The 18,212-nt window shown below is 39.9% G+C and overlaps 2 protein-coding genes across 2 annotated transcripts in view; both read left to right on the forward strand.

Annotated features, from left to right (window-relative positions):
• The window catches only part of TMEFF1 (transmembrane protein with EGF like and two follistatin like domains 1), a 126,388-nt gene extending 124,329 nt beyond the window's left edge, over positions 1–2,059 (forward strand). The window contains exon 10 of the mRNA XM_039549055.1: positions 832–2,059. Within this exon, the coding sequence (XP_039404989.1) occupies positions 832–916 (85 nt within the window). The 3' untranslated portion in view covers positions 917–2,059. The remainder of the gene's footprint in view (positions 1–831) is intronic.
• A 98-nt stretch (positions 2,060–2,157) lies between these two features.
• Positions 2,158–17,308, forward strand: CAVIN4 (caveolae associated protein 4). The gene is made up of 2 exons (XM_010393879.2): positions 2,158–2,984; positions 15,212–17,308. The coding sequence occupies exons 1-2, from the start codon at positions 2,574–2,576 to the stop codon at positions 15,869–15,871; spliced, it is 1,071 nt and encodes a 356-aa protein (XP_010392181.1). The 5' UTR covers positions 2,158–2,573; the 3' UTR covers positions 15,872–17,308.
• The last annotated feature ends 904 nt before the right edge of the window (positions 17,309–18,212 follow it).

Below are 18,212 nucleotides of genomic sequence, written 5' to 3' on the forward strand. Positions count from 1 at the left end.
CAGTGATGTAGAGGGACACTCCGTGAATGAACAGTACAGGCCTTTTTCCTTGTATCCCTTGTAAAGTTCAACCTAACCGACACTAGCTCGTGTAAAACACCACCTGTACATGTGCAAGAGTTACTTGGCTCATGCAACTGATGCCGTCCCCTTTTTCACACTGCATCCTGCTGGCCAAAGCAGTGGTGTGGAAGGCTATGTTTCAGCTCCTCTTTCAGCTTCTCTATGACCATTCACCAACTCTCAGTCTCTCACGTCTTGTTGCATCCCAGCAGGACTGCTCCATCATGCATTGCCTGGCTAAGTGCCATTCTGTTCAGGATTGCTGGCTTTTGTGAATCCTTTTAGTTGTGTGTCTGGCCCCAAGAAAAGGATCACCAGAGTCACCCCACAGAGAGACCTGGGTGGGCTCTGTCTCATGGGCTGCTGTGAGCAGCAAGGCACCTGGAAGTCCAGCACTTCAAAAGTCTGATTGATCTAGTCTCGCCATCCACTGGGTTTTAAATATGAAATATGTATAAAGTAAAGCTAATGCTATCATTCCTCATGGAATGTGTTTGCTGGATCAAGGCTGAAGGATGAAACCTTGCTGGTTTCAGTCTCAAGGTCAAGCAGGGCTCCCTTTTAAATGATCTGGGGCCCTACAGACATTCCCAGGTGACAGTCCAGTACTAAATAGCAGGACTGTCCCATTGGTCAGCACAGATCATAGACTTCTTGCTGTTGTTAAGTACAGAAAATTAAGTCAATGTGTTATTGTTAGGCTTAATTATATGTGGCATATATAAAATCAGCCCTCCTTTTCTATTTGTCTCTCTTTTTTTTTAACAGAAAATGCCCCAAAAACAATAGAGGACGTCGGCAGAAGCAAAACCTAGGCCATTTTACTTCAGATACATCATCCAGAATGGTTTAACTTAGTGCTTTTTATACCTACATTGACCATGTGATGTACATTTTTATTATATCTTTTTTTAAAGAATGGAAATATTTATTTCAGAGGCCTTATTTTTGAACATTTTTAGTGTAACAATGTTGGTCTGTATTCTGAAAGCATCAGCTCTAACAGCTATGGACTGTTTTAGTATCTTTACTTTTATGTTTTTGAATACAGTAGTTCATTTTCTGTATCTGTATCACATGGTTATATAATAGACTTGTGCTTTATCCATGGAATGTAATATTTTTGGAAACACAGATTTATTTCAACAATGTTGTAGACTTAAAAAAGCCCCAACAAACCAACAAAATAAGTCCACATTACCTAACAAACAAGGCATGAACTAAAGGTAAAAATGTTTACAGCTTACTTTTCTTATGAGGAAATAGAAAACACTGTGTTTAAATACCGTAGATATTTAAATGTTTTTGGAAGTTAGTAACTGATTTTCTAGACACTGCCTATCGCATGAACTGTGAAGCTGTGTGCTGTGTGTAGTTGTAACATATTTATAAAATGTGTGGGCTGGGTCTAAGCACTGCCATCTACATAAATAATTCCAACAATTTATTTTTAAAGAGGAAAATTATAAATTTCATAATTTGGGAAGTTACCTGGTAGAACAGATGGCACAGGTCCAAAAGAAGTAGGTCTTAGTAGATTTAGGTATTGTAAAAAAATTGGTGTTGAATAATTGAACACAAATAATTGGAATAAAGCCTACTTTATCACTGTTAAAACTGTTTTAATACTTCTTAAACTTTTTTAAAGGAAATACATGTTTTAACACCTACAATACAGATTGTATAGTGTTTGTGATTAAAATTTAAAAAAAATAAAAGTGAATGAATTACTAGTGCTCTTGTATAGAGTATTTTCAAGAGCTAAAGAAGTCCATCCAAATTAGTCTGCTGGTCATAGTTATATTAATAGACTGTTAGTTGTCGTTTGAAAGATCCCAAGATAAAGTGTGAATAGGATGTGTTCAGCTGTTTTAACATGTAGTGTAGGCTTTCAGAATTTTGCATGTAGGATTTAATAATTTGTTCAATAAAAAAAAAAAATGCTTTCAACATTTTGAACTGGAAAAGCATGTCACAATACAACATTTTCACTATATTGTCTCTGGTTTAGTGTGTTTATTTGTTACCCCACGGGGTAATTGCAGCAAGTTGAAGACCTGAAGTTGTTTTGCTGGAAAAAAAACAACTGTTCATTTTCCTGACTGCTTTTTGAATTCCCTCAGAGGAAAGCACTCCAGTAACATGAAAACAAAAGTAGATCTTTAAAAATATGCAAGTTTTCTTTCCTGCTTAATTAGCAAGTTACTTAACTTTCCTGGATTAACACTAATAACTTCATCACTACAGAAGCGTGACCCTTTAAACGTATGTTCCTTTCCAGATTGCTTCCTAATTTTAGGGGTTTCATGTTGCTGAAAGTATCTGAACAATCATGTGTGGATATTTTGTAGTCAGAAGTATTTGACCAAGCTCCAGGAGCGGCGTTTCACGCCCTACTTTGAGCATCGCCGGAGCCAGCTGTCGCCCTGGCTCCCTGCAACAGCGCCAGAATCATTCTGGCAGGATCACCGAAACTTCGCCTCCCTCCAACCTGGTTGAAGGCAGGCAAAATGGATCGCCGTGAACTCACCTCGGAGGCTGAAAAAACACACCAAAATCGTCTCTCCAGCGCCACTGAGGAGGAAGAAGAGCAAGATGCAGCTTACACGATTGTGACAGTCCTGGACAAAGTCGCCAACATTGTTGACAGCGTACAGGCAAGCCAGAAAAGGATAGAGGAGAAGCATAGGGAGATGGAAAATGCCATCAAGACCATACAGATTGACATTTTAAAGCTTGCCCAGGCTCATGGCAATACAGGCTTCATGGTGAACAAGTTACTGGAGAAAACCCGCAAAGTCAGCTCCACCATGAAGGAGGTGCGGGCGCGCGTGGAGAGGCAGAACACCAGCGTGCAGAAGGTGAAAGCAAAACAAGAGGAGATGCTGAGAAAAAACAAATTCCGGGTCGTGATCTATCAGGTAACCATGAACCTAATTTCTTGTGGTACTGTCTCTTTGCCACCTCCATGGTGACTTCCGGTAGGTACTGGTTAATGAAGCAAAAGGTGCGGTTTGTCCGACATAGGAGTTATTTTGTGCTTTCTTTGACGTTGATCTGTGCTCCCCAGTGCCTTTCAGCATGAACCTACTGGCAGCAGCACACAGGGTCTATTATTAGTGTGGGTAGGTTTCTGAGCCAGTCGTGTAAGATTAACTGCAGATCAGCAAGGACTATTTGCTGCCTCTCTGAAAGGTAATATGAGGCAGGCCCTGTGAATCTTGTCATACAAATCATGCCTGACATTCATCTCTGTTATTTTTTTCACCGTATTAGGTAGAAGTGCAAATAGCGAAAGTGTTTTCAGGCTCCCTGAAACACAGACTTTCTTCTAACACTAATTTCAAAGCATGGCTTGTTTAACTGGCATCATTGCCCAGGCTTTCATACTGCTGACAAATTGGGACTTTTTTCATTGTCTCAGTGTATAGCAGTATATGTACAAACTAAAGCTCAGACCCACAAACCCTTCATGACAGCAAATACTACCTTGCATGCTCTACCTTGGAAATGGTTTAACATAGCACTGTTCTTTCAATCACAGTGGGCAAGGAAATCTTATAGTTTCTTTCACTGACCTTATTCTAAGATGTTCATTGTACTTAAAAAAATTTGTGTTTGAAAAGAAGTTCCATGAAACAGCATGGTCTCGCTTGCATCCATACAAACAGCGCAGACAGTTCTGGGATCTTGTCAATGAGTGCTGTGAAACACATTTGTCTAATGGTCTGATCCTGCCTTTGCTGGAACTTCCCAGCTTCCCAGGTCAGCAGAAAGTAAGAGTGTTTGATCTTTTGCCAGAAGCATAGTTGCTCCTTTTTTACCAGCAAGTCGCCAAAGCTTCTTTCAAATGGGTTGTATTCCTCATTAGGCGTTCTTGAAAATAACACCCCTCATGAGTAACACAATGCACTTCCCATCACTCAGCTTTACACCCTACTCTTGCATCTGTTTGTACATAAATAACTTCATTTGCAATGAATGGAGCCATGTGTTTCACTGAGCTTATTCACCACCGTGTACCGCTGACAAATTCTTCTCCATAACCTAGCTTTCTTAAATAGTTCATTTTCTACTACTGGGGAAAAAATAGCTGAAAAAAGGAGAAAAAGCTGAAGGTAGGGAATATTACCTCTTTAGTGTTCTGTTAGTACCATATAGAGCCAAATTGTGCCTCCCAGATTTTCTGACTGGATTACTTACTATAGTTGTTCGGTAAAAAGTACAGGCTCAATCTGTCCTATTATTACCATTATTGCAAGCTGCATCATCATCCTGGAATAGAATACAGGCACTTTCACTTTTTGGTTGCAAATAATTTTCCAGCTAAAGGTAATAAATCTCTGTGACTCCTCTGGTTAATAGCATAATGTCATTTCATTGATGGGCCTTTACCATAATGACTGCAGCAGAATCAATGCTTTGAAAACATTTGTTCTTAAAACAGTATTCATTATATGATGCAATTTTTTCTGCTGGCAAGACTTGAGCTGTTGTTTATTTAAAAATACAGTAACATATGGTCAAAATGGATTTACACGCAGGTGTAAAGAACAGCCTTTGGAATTTTAGGCATTTCATACAAAAGGTGGCTCTCACAATGTATACTTTCTCTAAGAAACACCTTCAGTAGGTGTTTATGATCTCTCTGCTGGTTTTGCTGGACAAGAATGACCTGCGCCCTATTCTGTATGTTTAATTCTTAGGTGGTACTTTTCAGGAAGGGAAACAGCATTTTTTGTTGTCTTTCTGGCTTCCTCTTCCTACCGTGGTTTAGAACTATCAGTGAGAATATGAATGACTCCCTCCTTAACTTCCATCCCTTTTGTAATGTAGGTTGAACAACCTTTTCCCACTTGCCCAGAGGAGAGGCAGGTATGTGGATCCCTCTAGGATCCGCCATTTAACACTTTCTGGAGAGGGATAGCTGCAGCGCTGCACAAAACCTGGAACACACTCGGTAGGCAAGAGTGCACTGTAACTTCAAGGCACAGGTACACTTATGAGAGTCTCGTTCACACAAGTGCAGTGATTTTCACACCGCTGATTTACACCACAGGCACAGTGTGGTGTGCAGTGCCAAGACCTGAATGACTGGAGCTTGGCTAGGATGAGAAGGAGTCTGGGAACCAAGGTGCTCCCTGTGCTATATGTTACAAATGGATATAACCAAGTTGTTTACTCTGTGGTTGTGATTGATGGCTCTTCTGTAGTGAGGTTTTCTTCTGATGAGGTGTTTGGGACATTGTGATGGGGCCAATGACCCGTGGGTGCTGCCATGGAATCCGTACATGGGTGAGTACATGCATATGAGGAGAAACAAAACACCAATTAAATACTAAAGGTTTTCTTTCAAGTGGATAGCTTTGATCTTATCACTGATGGAGGGAGTAGGCAGGTTGAAAAGGATCATTGGCTGAAGGAGATGGTCCCAAGACACCTCAGCAATGATGAAAAGGGTTGATGATATCCTCACATTAAAAAGAGACAAAGTGATCATTCTTAAGCAGAATGATTACGGAATTGAGAGCATTCGTTTTTAGAAGGCCATGTGGTGGAGGAAAAGATTTGGTAGCAGGCAGCTCTCCTCCCTAGGCTGACTGCATGATTAAAAATGCCAGGTTACTTCAGACTTTCTAGTGAGGTCTTTGACCCTGGAATGCTATGTGCCCTGAGACTATAGCAGGGAATAAAAAGGATGTTGTAGATTGTACAGGTCACTGCTCATTTCTGTTCAGATTAGTCTGAATAACCAGCTGTAAGAGCTATCATTTCTCTGAAGTCAAAGAACATTTAACAGTTTAAATCATTCTGACTAAATTATTCTGAAATTAAAGGGGTTTTTTGTTTTCACCCTGAAAGAACTTGTTTCATTTGCTTTTCTGCATGTTCTGCAGGTCCCTCTTTAAATGGGACTGTACAGGTACCAGAAAGTCCATGTTACTGGCCTTTTTTCTATTATTACTACATAAGCACTATAAATGAATAACAGCTTTCTATGAAGGGACACGTGGATTTGTTTCACTCACTGCTGTCTGACATTTAAAACTAGTGGACATGTCATAAACCAAGTAAGGTTATGGCTTGACTGGCCTACACTATCAGGTTACAACTGATTTTTTTCCCTGTGGTTGCTCCACTGCACACACGGGCAGAGGCTCACACAAGCAGCCTTGCGTATGCCACTGATAATATGCATAAATAAGTTAAAATATACGTATCTTCTCCTGCCCACTGTGGTTATAATGACTAGGACACTAAGAATGGTGAGATCAAGATGGGAACAATAGTCTGGAAACCTGAGGTCGAAGCACTTTCATCTGAAGTGGCAGTAGAAATCAGGGTGTCAGGAGCTCAGGAGATTGCCATTAATTTGGTACCATTTGGGTATAAGAATGGCAAGCTCAAAAATTGCCCTGCAGAACAAAATCTTTAGTAGCATGGAGTTAAATAGCTCACCCAGAGCAGATTGTGCTAGGTGGCTCATATTTGATCATTTTTCTGCTTTGCAGAAACATGGGAGGTCTTATCCTTTCTCATATTTATGTGCCTGGTATCTTACCTCATAACAGATAATCTGGAAAAACAACAGGTGTCAGTGCATTGTGTTGAAATGTGAAACGAAGCTTGCAATGGGTTTCTGAAAGTGTGTTCCTAAGGCCGTCTTTGTCAACTGTGTAATATTTTCATTAAAAATCTTGCTACAGAAAAGGTGTGATAATAGTAAAATGTGCTCAAAATTAGAAGCTGTCAGTTCATAGAAAGAAATAAAGACAAGAAACCAAATTACTTTTACAGCTGGAATAATGCTAATTTGAGTGTACATGGTGCTAATTCCTGTAGTTTTAGCTCTGATCTGAAACTATAAATGGATGTCTCCAGTCCTGGAGACAAAAGGGTCTGGACAAAACTGCCTTCTAGAACTCATGGGAAGAGAAGAAACTTAAATTCCTATTGAAGTGGAGCGTGAAAACTTAATGGGAAAAAAATGGTGCAAATTGTCTGACTACCTCTGACAGCAGAATACTGGCCTCAAGAGACCAGCGACACTGGGCCTTTGTTGGAGTCTTGTGGCAGAAACCTTATAAATATTTTTACAGCTGGGACAGGTAATTGCCTTTGCTGAGAATACAGAGAATAAAATAAACCCAAGGATTGTGTCAGAGAGTGTCGCAAGAGCCCTTTGTTTGCAGTGTTGAGCCCAGCGCTCCAGTTCAAAGTGCAGAGCTGGCCCCGTGCTGTGCAGCAGCCACTCATGAAGAGGCTGTCAACCAGATAAAAAAACCTGCGTTTTTAGTGATATGTTTGCAAGGAATGAGGAGAAAGGAAAATTTAAAAATAATAATAATAAACCCAGATGTTGGGCTATTTCTGTGTTCCTAAAATAAAATAGCTTGCATATTTCACAGGACTGTGTTCATACCAGATTATAAACTTGACTCAACACCATTTGGTCTGGTGCCCCCAGACCTGTTCCTTGGGGATGATCCTCACAGGGGACAGGCTGTCCTCAGAGCTGCCATTGATTTTTCTTGACCTATTAGCACTGAGTGGTGGAAACAGCTGATCTTAGTTTACATTTGCACTGGATGCAGCTGTCCAGGGCTTCCCTTGTGGTTGCCCTGCATGTCAGCGGAGGAGCGCAGTTACAACATGAGCCTCCTGTGTTGTGTCCCTTCTCCGTGGTCATAGAGGCTGCTTGGAACTGTCACCAGGAACTGTGGCTGGCTGCTGTGGGCACGTATGTGTCTTAGAATGGAATCATGGAATCACTTAGACTGCAAAAGATCCCTTGAGATCATCAAGTCAGCTGTTCGGCAGCACCCTTCATTCCTGAGGCACAGATTTGGGAATGGACTTGACTGGGGACATGTGGTTGGGATTCATATTCTCAGCACTACTGAAGATAGCAAAACCTTGCAATTATTCCTTTAGCACAGGAGTAAAGTTGATCAAAACAGCACAGGAACAGAGATAAGGAATATGTGAAGTCACAAACAGGAAGTTTAGGATCTGGGACAGGACTCATCTTGCCAGGCATTAGACATCAGTAACACAGATGTTTTTACATTTGGCTTGTATACTCCTTTCAAGGAAGCAGAGGGAAGTGTGTGGAACCTGATTCCCCCAACCTGTTGTAGACATCTGCTTCTGGATACAGTTTCTACGTTATAAGTATTTGTTCTCCCCATGTAGTTAAAAGGTTGACCAGAAATGAGTTCATATGGAGACACATTTGCTAGGGCAGACAAGTTCAGCAGCTCCTGATAACTGGCTTTCACTTGTACTTGAGAACTCTTCCCTGGTCTAGCTGACTTGTAGGAATAGTCACCATGTGATGAATGAATGAATCAAAACATTACCAAATATTTTTTTTTTTGCCTTGTGATGCTTTTTCTCCTTCACTTACAATGGGCTTCCAGAAAAATTGGAAATGAGAGATTTCACCAGTTTGATTGCAAGCCTGAGAAGTAACCTGCAGAGCTATTCCCTGGTCTAGTTCCATAAAACAATAGCAAAGCAGAGAAAGTGTGAAGCTTTTGTTTTCCCCTGAAGCTGCAGTCATCCTTTTTATGCAGCATGTGGTAGCCTGGAGCCAAGGGCTTATCCACTGATGTGGTGTAACTGGGAAGTGGTTGCTCATTGACTGCTGCAAGCTACAGACAACGATAATGGGAGAATGAGCCGAGTTCCTTTGTAGTCATTGTATGCTGGTGGTTGGATTAATGAATTTCTGTCAGAGTTTAAATAAAAGGGATGTGATGTCTTTTCTCAGGAAAGAGAAATGAGGGGAGTTCACTGTTCTGACCAGGCTGGTTTTCTGTTGTGTAAAAATAATTCTAAATGCAAGCAACAGCACTTGGCTGTAAAGTCTTATATGCTGAAGTGTTTATTCTCTGTCTACTTTACTTGATAAAATTTCTTAGGTGGCCTTTTAAAATAATCCTATTTCACTCTCATCTGAGCAGCTTTTTGGCCTGCTGGCAGAGAGTCTGAAATGACATATTTGCAGAAGAAATGAAGGGATCACTTGAGATTTATAAAGCTTCACTTTTAACTGTTAGAATATGAGTAAAAGTACTGAATGATTTGTAATTGGTTATTCATCAGTGGTTTCATATTGATTTAGAGCACAATTTCAAGGAGATGTTTTGCTGGTTTACCTTGGCTACCAGTCTGAATAACAAATCATTCATTCAACATGCAAATTTCTATGATTTCTTTAAAACATTGTGGCAATGCAGTTTCCTGCTCATAAGCTGCCCATCATTTGCATCACCAGTTGTCATAGACACAGCAGTTGTGCCAGAGCAGGCGCTGGGTAGCCTTTGACCATTTTGCTGCTTTGTGCTCTGCTTCAGAATTGTCCAGTGATCACCAGCCAGACCCATCTGTGCTTATGTTAATTGTCACCTGCACTTTCCCTGTCACACATCCCAAGGCTGAAAGATAATTTGCTGTGACCTTTTCCATGTGCAACACAATGACTCCAAGTTATGGAGTTTCATCAGTCTCTCCTCCCTACTTATGCTGGGAGCAGTTTCTTTAGGACCATTTTGAGTCTTGATTTTATATATATACAATATACAATTTCATAGATATATGTGTTATTTTAGATATATAAAAAATTAATTAATTGGTCATTCTGGTTTTCTGTTTTATTTAAAAAAGCTTTGTTCTGCTAAAGTGTTGATTGAAATTAGGTAATAGCTGAGAGCTGATAACTGTTGCCATTATTAAAGCTGTTTACAGTTACATTTTCAAGCTATTTGGAAAGAGAGCACAAAACCAGTTTATAGCGTTTCTAGCAAATATTTACATGTAATAGAGTGTATTACCTTTTCTTCTCTTTGCCAACTTTGGAAGCCAGTTTGAGTTTTGAAATACAAACCTAGAATACATGTGCCAAAAACCAGGGAAGGACAAGGGATGTAAAGCTCTTGAATTGGCTGCATTCATTAAACTGCCCTCATATTCAATTATTTTTTATTTTCAAATGGTATAATAAAATTATTACTGAAACTATTATTAAAAGTGTTGATGTACTTAAAGCCTAAGTATTGTTTTACAGTGACATTATGTCGCTGTATCACTTAGCAAATCAAGTGAGCTCTAAACGAAAAACACACATTTTCTTAAGGAAAATAAAAGTACTGCTGCAATTAATTATTGATCCCATCTGTACTCCCAAAGAGTGGAAATTTAGCTAATTAGTTTGTGAGGGAATCTTTTCAACAACCCTTTTTCCTTTTCCCAGCCTCACAGTCCTTGCTGAAGGCATGATGTTCTTCCAGCAGCCCCCTTTGGCTCCTTAGTGCAGCAGTAAGTGAAGGCTGCTTTTAGAGCCAACCTGATCTTTACCAGGACACCATGGCTGCAAAATACCTGAGACATTGCTAAACAATTTGCTCTGCCATTTCCCCCTTTCTCCTCCCAGAGAGGAGGAGAGCCTGACTGTGCAGGCAGGGTTATCAAGCAGGCACTTTCTGAAACAGCCTCTTTTCCCCTGCGGATTTCAATTATCTGAGCATTGCCACCTTGAGAATCTCATACTGTTGATGAGAGGCACTGCCACATTTAAGATTATTTACCTACTGGTTTTAAGGTTTCAGTGAGGTGGAGAAGTCAGCACCTTTCCCTTTGCATGGTTAAGGAGCAGGTGCATTAGCCTTCTCTCATAAATGCTTTACTATATCCTATGGGGAAAAACATTCTACTGCTTTGATCCCTTCCTTGTGGTCACAAGATGCCAGCAGTGCCTGCAAACTGGTCACTGTTCCCTCCCATGGGTGCTGAGCAGCTAGAATTTTGGAAGCCAAGGGAAAGGTTGAAGAGCAGAAGGAGGGTTTGAAGGACACAGGCTATGTCCCCTTGAAAATTTTCTAATTGTGAATTAAACTGAAATGAGAGCAGAGGGTGAAAATGCCAGTGATGGAGTCAGACTTCATCGGGTTTCAATATTGTCTGCCCCTGGAGCCATCTGTTCCAATCAATGCCATGCGGGCCTTCTTCCTCAAAGCTGAGGGTTACTTACATGTTTACTTTGTATTCAGACAGGCCCTTAAGAACTCAAAATTCTTTGGCTAGGCATATTTGAGAGGTTAAATACTCAAAAAATAGGAAAAAAAAATTCAGGTTTTAGATGCTTTCTTAGCAAACTCACTGTGCCATGGGCTTCACCAGCCACTCCTGAACTGTGCACTTGCACTGTTACAGTGTCATACCTTTAAGTTTTGTCTGTTAAAGATTTTTCTTAAGCAGTGGATCTAACTACCCTGCAACTACAACTGCAAAAGTCTCCAGGATTTTTCCTTATCATTCAACCAGTGCTTTCAGTCTCTCCTTTGCTACCACAAAACCTGAAGTCTTTTTCCTTTCAGGCTTCATTTCCTTTGACACCCATGCATTTCTCCAAAACATTTCCAGTTTCAACACAACATCTAATCTGATTCCTTTCTCCCCTCTCTCCTCCTACACCCATTCACAACACACAAGCCCTCTTCTTAGCATCCTTGTCCCCTTACAAGATTCAGATCTACATGCAAGGTACCTGAGCCATGGCATGTTTGCTCAGAATAGATGTCAGCTTGGGGGAACAGGTAGAATGACTCAAAACAGAGCCAGCTTCACAGAAGAGCACTTATTTCTTTGTGTCAGAACCCAGATCCATTCCCAAATTGGTGAAAAATGTCCAAATGTTTCTGCATTAGTGGAGGGACCATGTAAGTGTGAGAAGGTGGGAGATGCATAATATAAGCATGTGTGTTACATTTCTTGTACAAACCAAGACAACTTCCAAATCAACCACTTACATGACAGATTTACCAACTTTTTTCTTGGAAGATAAGGAAAAATATTTTTCTGTTTGAAAGGTCTGTTTCCATTGTGTTGAGAGGTGGATACCTTTTCAGGAGACTATGGCCAATGAGCAATTATGGCCAACAAACACACCAGGACCAGTGTGAGCACCCTCTGCAGGTGCTCCTTCTAGGAGGAGTGATGAAAGGGAAAAGGAATGCTCAGCTTCCATAGATTTGTGTTTGGATTCTGGCCTGTGCATGTGTTTGGTCTTTGTCAGTAGACAAGACAAGCAGAGTACATGTCCTATGTATTAATCAATAGACAGCCCATATGACTGCATGCCTCTTTCCTCAAGAAATCATGTTGAAAATAATTGACTGCTTGGTATAATCTTTCACTGTGAAATAATCTCCTGTCCTCATTTTAGATCCTCCCTTACCTCCCATGAGGTGGTGGTGGTGGTAGGTACAAGTTCTTCGTAGCAAAATGCTTAAGCAGAATTTTAACAAAAAGCTTGCAAGCAGCAGCATCGATGGCTCAACTCCCTTCTCATCCTTCCTGAACATTGGACTGCCCAGTCCTGCTATTCCCAGTCCCATCTGCTTTCTAGAAAAAGGAGAAAGCTCTCACCCAGTTTAGGGCTTTGTTCTGTGCTGCTGAAATCAGTAGGTGTTTGGTCGTTGGTTTTAGTGAGCCTATAAAGGAGCTGGTAGCTATATGCTTTGACTCCATCTGTTTCCCACCTGGTACTAAAGCATCTTCCTCCTGCCTTAGGAAGGATGAGCTCCTCTCTTCTCTCTGCCCCACAGATATCTAGTGATAAGAAGAAATGAGTTAGGAGCAGGAGAGAGAAAGGAAGCAGATGAAAAAGCTCACCTACAGAGACTAAATCACCGTATTTTTATTCTGAAACCTTCCTAACATGCTAGACAGGTGCACTAATACTTTCCACTTCGGTAACATCCAGAAATCGTGAGAGGAGATAGAAACTCACACTAATGTTTTGCCTCGCTACATTTGATTCTGCAAGATGTGTGCAGACACCAAGGAAAAGAAGAAAATAAAAGATCTGGCAAAGTTTATGCTGCGAGTCTGTAGGAGAATGAAAATATTTCTCAGGATCTGCAGCTCTAGTTTCTGTGTCTCATCTACAAGATCTTCATTTCACATGTTCTTGTCCATAACTTTTAATTCTAATGTGTGTATGAAAGCTAAAGTGCTCTCTTCTTCAGCTAACAGACTAAAGGCAAATACATAAAGTTAAATAAATAAAAATCTAGCAGTTGACAAAAAGCACAGACCAATTCTTCTTCCTAAGGAAGACAACTTAAATATTGCAGAGAAAACAGTCTCTCTGCCTTCCCTCCTTTTAAAAAGTAATCTTCATATGAAAGGCATATTCATCTCCCCATATTGTATTCATTTCTGTAAGTACTGAAATGTTAGAATATTCGTTCTGGAAATATTTTTGTTACCATTTCAGTTGAAGGAGTGGGGTGTAATTTAAAAACTTTGAGGAATTATTATCCAGCTGTGTTTTAGTTAATTTTCAGGAAAAAAAAAAAAAGAGATTATGTTTATATGTAGAAGTCTTTATATAATTAATGTTAATTTGCACATGTTAATGAAGATGGTTATTAGCAAAACATTGTAGTTTTGTTCCTGCTGTTTTTGATAGATGAGCTGAATAACATTCTGCTGTAATCAATGTAACACAATTTGTCCCTATTTTTTCTAAGCATTAACCACTATTTTACTAGAGGGTTTTTATAGAAGCCAAGGCACGATGAGGGACCCTTAAGTGGGCTTTATCTGTCAAATAGCTCAGTGTATGTTATTTTATGTATTTCTAGCACTCAGTAAAATAACGACTCACTACTAATGAGTCACTGTGAAAAATGACAGACATCTTTTTGGCTGGAAACAACTTCACAGCAAAATTTCATGGGTTCATAGCCTCAATATTTTCTACATGAGGATGGTAATACTGAGGTAGAGTCCTGACACTGTCAGGCCTCAGAAATCACCTGAAGTGGTTAGTACTAATGGGAAACAGCTTAGAGAGTGTAATACAGCTGCTGTACCTGTTTGCACCCCAAAGGGCTGCTCCTCCTGGGAGAATAGCACACGCACGTGCATGGAAAAACCTGGGGGGGAAGAAGGAGGTGGCATTGTCCACCTCATACACCTCCTACAAGTTACAATTTTTCTACTCTGCATACACTGCACTTCTAGGTAGAAGTAACTCACTAACACTGAGCCACAAATTCATACTGTCCATGCAGATCAGGGAAACAACTTTTTTAGGAGATTCTCCCTGTTCAGATAAATCCTTCATCACCGTAAGCTTTCGTCCCTTTTTTTTTTTTTGGATGTCCCTAACCACTAGCTGATTCTAGGCAAATTTTTTGTTTACTGTGGACAGTTTTTGGAAGTCTTCCATGTCTTTGAGCTTTGAGCCTCTAGCAATTTTTCTTTGGAGAGGCTGCATGAATTCCTAGGGCTAAGGTGTCTAGGATAGTCACCACTTCCAAGCATGCAGCTGACACACATTAGATGTGTGATCTAAATATATAATTCTGCATTCCCAAACAGGCCACCAAACTCACCACAGGAGACAAAGGTGCTTGCTCAGGAATATCATACATTTCCAAATGGAACAAATCAAGTTTACCTCAGTGATGGTACAGGTGCTGAGTGAATTGAATGTTACTGGGTTTACCAAAAACCATCTCCCTGCTTTACTGACTTTGTCCCCTTGTGCAGACAGCACATCTAAGTTGATATGTTGGGGTTCATCCCCTTCTGGGCAGCAATGGAAAGTGTTTGCTAAGTTCCAAATAGTCAAAAATGCACAACTGTCTTGGTAATAGTAGTAGACTGAAGCTACTCATATCATTGAGGCATTTGCTTGGACAGTGTAGAGCTGACACCAGCCCAAGAGCCTCTTTTGTCCACAGGGTGTGTGCTTTTATCAGCGAGAAATAATGGATCTAGGTCCAATCCAGAGGAGCAGATAAGCTCCCAAAAAAAAAAGACCTAGACAAGTCTGCTCTGAAAACCATTAGAGGCCAGTACCCATAGGACTATTGCATTAATTAATTTCAGGTAGAGCCACAGTGAAAAGAAATCTTTAATCCTGCATATAATATCTTTACAGAACTTGGCAAAGTTTTCTTTTGCCATTTGTGTTATGCACAGATCGAGTACGATGGTACAAGCCTACCTTACTTTGTTACAGTATTATATTTCCACTAATTAATTGCAAGCCAACCAGAAAAAAAAAAAATTGAATCACCATCTTTTTGAAACACGCTGGAACATGACTCTCTGCTTTCATTCACAGGAGGAAACCGAGTGTCCTTCATCTCTCTCTGTTATCAAAGAGATGACAGCAGGTGAAACTATAGAGGATGATTTCTTCCCACCTGATGATCTGTCTTCTGATGAAGAATATTATATCGAAGAAAGCAAAGCAACCAAGTTCAAGAAATCAGGCATGAGGCGCATTGATGACATCAAAAAGGCATTTTCAAGGGAAAATATCCAAAAGACAAGACAAAATTTTGGCAAGAAGGTAAACAGGCTTCAAACTAGGATAGTGACCCCTGAGAGGAGAGAGAGAATCAGGCAGTCAGGAGAGAGACTGAAACAATCTGGGGTAAGAATCAAGAAAACCATTTCACAAGCTGCTCCGACAAAGGAGACATTCAAGATCCATAAAAAAAATAAAGAACGAACAGGAGCCGAAGGTCAGGAGGGGATCCCGGAAGCCAGCGTACACATCACCTCTGAGCTCCCATCAGCAGAGCCCTTCACCGAAGAAATCTCTTACACAGAAGTGATCACTAAGGTAAAGAAAGACAAGAACAGTGCAACCAAAGCTGCTTCCCAGTCAACTGAAATAGGGGTGACTATCCCAGAAGTCGTCTTTAAGCAGGAAAGAAAAGAAGGAGGAGGAGGTGATGATGACGTCCCTTTGCTAGACTTAAAGCAATCAGCATAAGGAGTCAATGAGCAAACACACCATACTGTCCTCACTGAGCAAGAGGGAACACAGTATGTACTCACTCAGCTTTAGAAAAATGTGTGAATTTGTGTTATATCACAAACCGTGTTGGTGTTGTTCTGCCATCCACACTGATGTCTGTAGTGTTTTCTTCCTGACAAAAGTCAAGCCATGCAAACTGAATGAAGGGGCTCCCCCTGTGTCTCTGTGTGTGCCGATAGCCATCGTTAACCCAAATGTCAAAGGGAGATAGGAATCTGCTGCATTTCCAAGATTGATCTAGCAGTCACTTTACAGCCTAATCACTCTCATTGTTTTATGTACAACAGTATAAATGTATTTCCATTATCTTATACCAACTCATCTAATCAGAAAACAGTAACAAAGCTATTACTTCATATTAGCAAAAGGAAGAATTATGTAAAATGTAGTTTAGCTGTACAAATATTATCATTTAAGGGCCCTCACAGAAAAAGCAGGAAGAGCATATTCCTGTTTTACCCACAGTGTGAAAAAATGTGGCAGGAATTATAGGGCTTTGAGTAAATTGTGTTTTTTCTCAGTGGAAAAGAGAAGCTCCTGAAATGACTACAGGTTATTTCCAGACTTCTGGAACAGGAAGGTTAATTGTAAGTAAGCAATGTGTTTTGTGCACTTATGGAGTAAGAATTAAAAAGAAGATACATTAAATATGGAACAGCAGGAAGAAAAGGGAAGAAGGTATCTTATTCATGTTTTGGAAAGATGAGATTGTGAGAAAGGCAATGATATGAAGCAGTAAAAGTGGAATAAGATGAATGTATGGGTTCTGGATAAATAGAGAGAAAAATTAGAATATTATGATTACGGTTTCCTTGAGAGCTTTTAGAAAACTGTTACTCTTTACAGAGGATCATAGTGTTTATGAGCATAACTGACCAGACAAGGGAATTGTTTTGTTTTCCACTCTCTGTGCTTTTTCCGAGCTTCACTGCAATTAAAATCTATTCTATAAAGTCACAGATGTACAGAGCCAATCCATAACCCAATTCTTTTTTTCTTATCATCATCATTATTGACCAGTCACAGCCTCAGGGATTATGAGACAGACACCCTTTGGACTATGGAATGCTGTTTATTTGCAACTCTCGGGAGCCAGTGCCCTGACATCAGATACGTTTGTAAACACGACTGCTACACTGACAGGGGGTGCAGGACTGTATTGCTCTCTTCATTCTTCAATGGAGTTGCCTTCAAAGCACTTATCTAAAGCAATGTTAGTCATTACTATGTGTGTGAAACTTGTACAATACTGCCAAAAGCTGTATGATTGTATTTAATATATGGGATTCATTTTAACAGAAGAGCATAACTTGGTTATCTCTATACATTGTTTGAGGACTTCCAGCTAATTGTTAATGTATCATTTAAATATAATTAGTTTGATTTCAAGTATTCTGCCTGCCAGTTCTTTCATTTAGTCTGGTGTACATCCCGCTTGAAGTGAAACAGCTTTAGCAATAGTAACTAGGGGAACACTGGTTGGGGAAGGTCAATGTTTTACTATATTAGTGACATTTCAAATCAAATTAATGTTGTCAGATTGGAAGCACTCCACTGAGTGGAAGGGCAGGATAGAGCAAGAGAAGGAGACAGAGAAAGGAACACATTTCTGTCAGCAGTAAATTGTTCATCTCCACTCTACTGTAATCACATGCAAAAAGGAAAGAAAGTGTTTTGCTTATAGGAGACACTGACGGTTTTGTTCGGTGTTTTTTGCTAGTGATAAGAAGCCTTTCTGGAACAAAGTGACTTTATGTTCTTCTTCAGTTCAGTATAAAACTGTGGCTATCTTCAGTGAAATACTGTATGATTTTTCTGGTTCTTCAGTAATATGGCCTGCATTCTGTTCTGCAAGATTTGGCGTTTTCCTAAACTGATAAACAGGGTTTAGTTATTGAAATGAAAACATTGATGTTCAAATAAGCTATTTCTTTGCATTTTTATACAGCAGAACACTAAGTGCTAGAACATCATTGCCTCTAGATTTTCTTCATATAGCATTTAATTTTCTCATTTTATTTGACAAAGAAAAGAAGTGATGCAGTTTCCATGGAGCTTATAATGTAGCACCAGATATAACCTCTATCAAATATATTTTTTTTAATGTTTACTTCTAGCTTCAATTGGGCAGAGGATGATTTGTTTTCATAGCAAGCAGCGAGTTCTTCAGGTGTGCAAAGTACTTCAATGTACACTTTTTATTTTAAATTACTATCAGTGTTACCGACCTGACTTCTACATGTACCAAGAGATCAAAGTTAAATTACTCCATTTTCCTTCATAAAGGCAGAAAACA

The sequence above is a fragment of the Corvus cornix genome, chromosome 2 (genome assembly GCF_000738735.6).
Source record: "Corvus cornix cornix isolate S_Up_H32 chromosome 2, ASM73873v5, whole genome shotgun sequence".
Lineage (NCBI taxonomy): Eukaryota > Metazoa > Chordata > Aves > Passeriformes > Corvidae > Corvus > Corvus cornix.

What these genes read in the sequence shown, in the direction of transcription:
- CAVIN4 (XM_010393879.2), top strand. Translation starts at nt 2,574, where the DNA reads ATGGATCGCCGTGAACTCACCTCGGAGGCTGAAAAAACACACCAAAAT. An exon ending in TCCGGGTCGTGATCTATCAG is followed by an intron (nt 2,985 to 15,211) that starts GTAACCATGAAC and finishes TTTCATTCACAG; the next exon opens with GAGGAAACCGAGTGTCCTTC.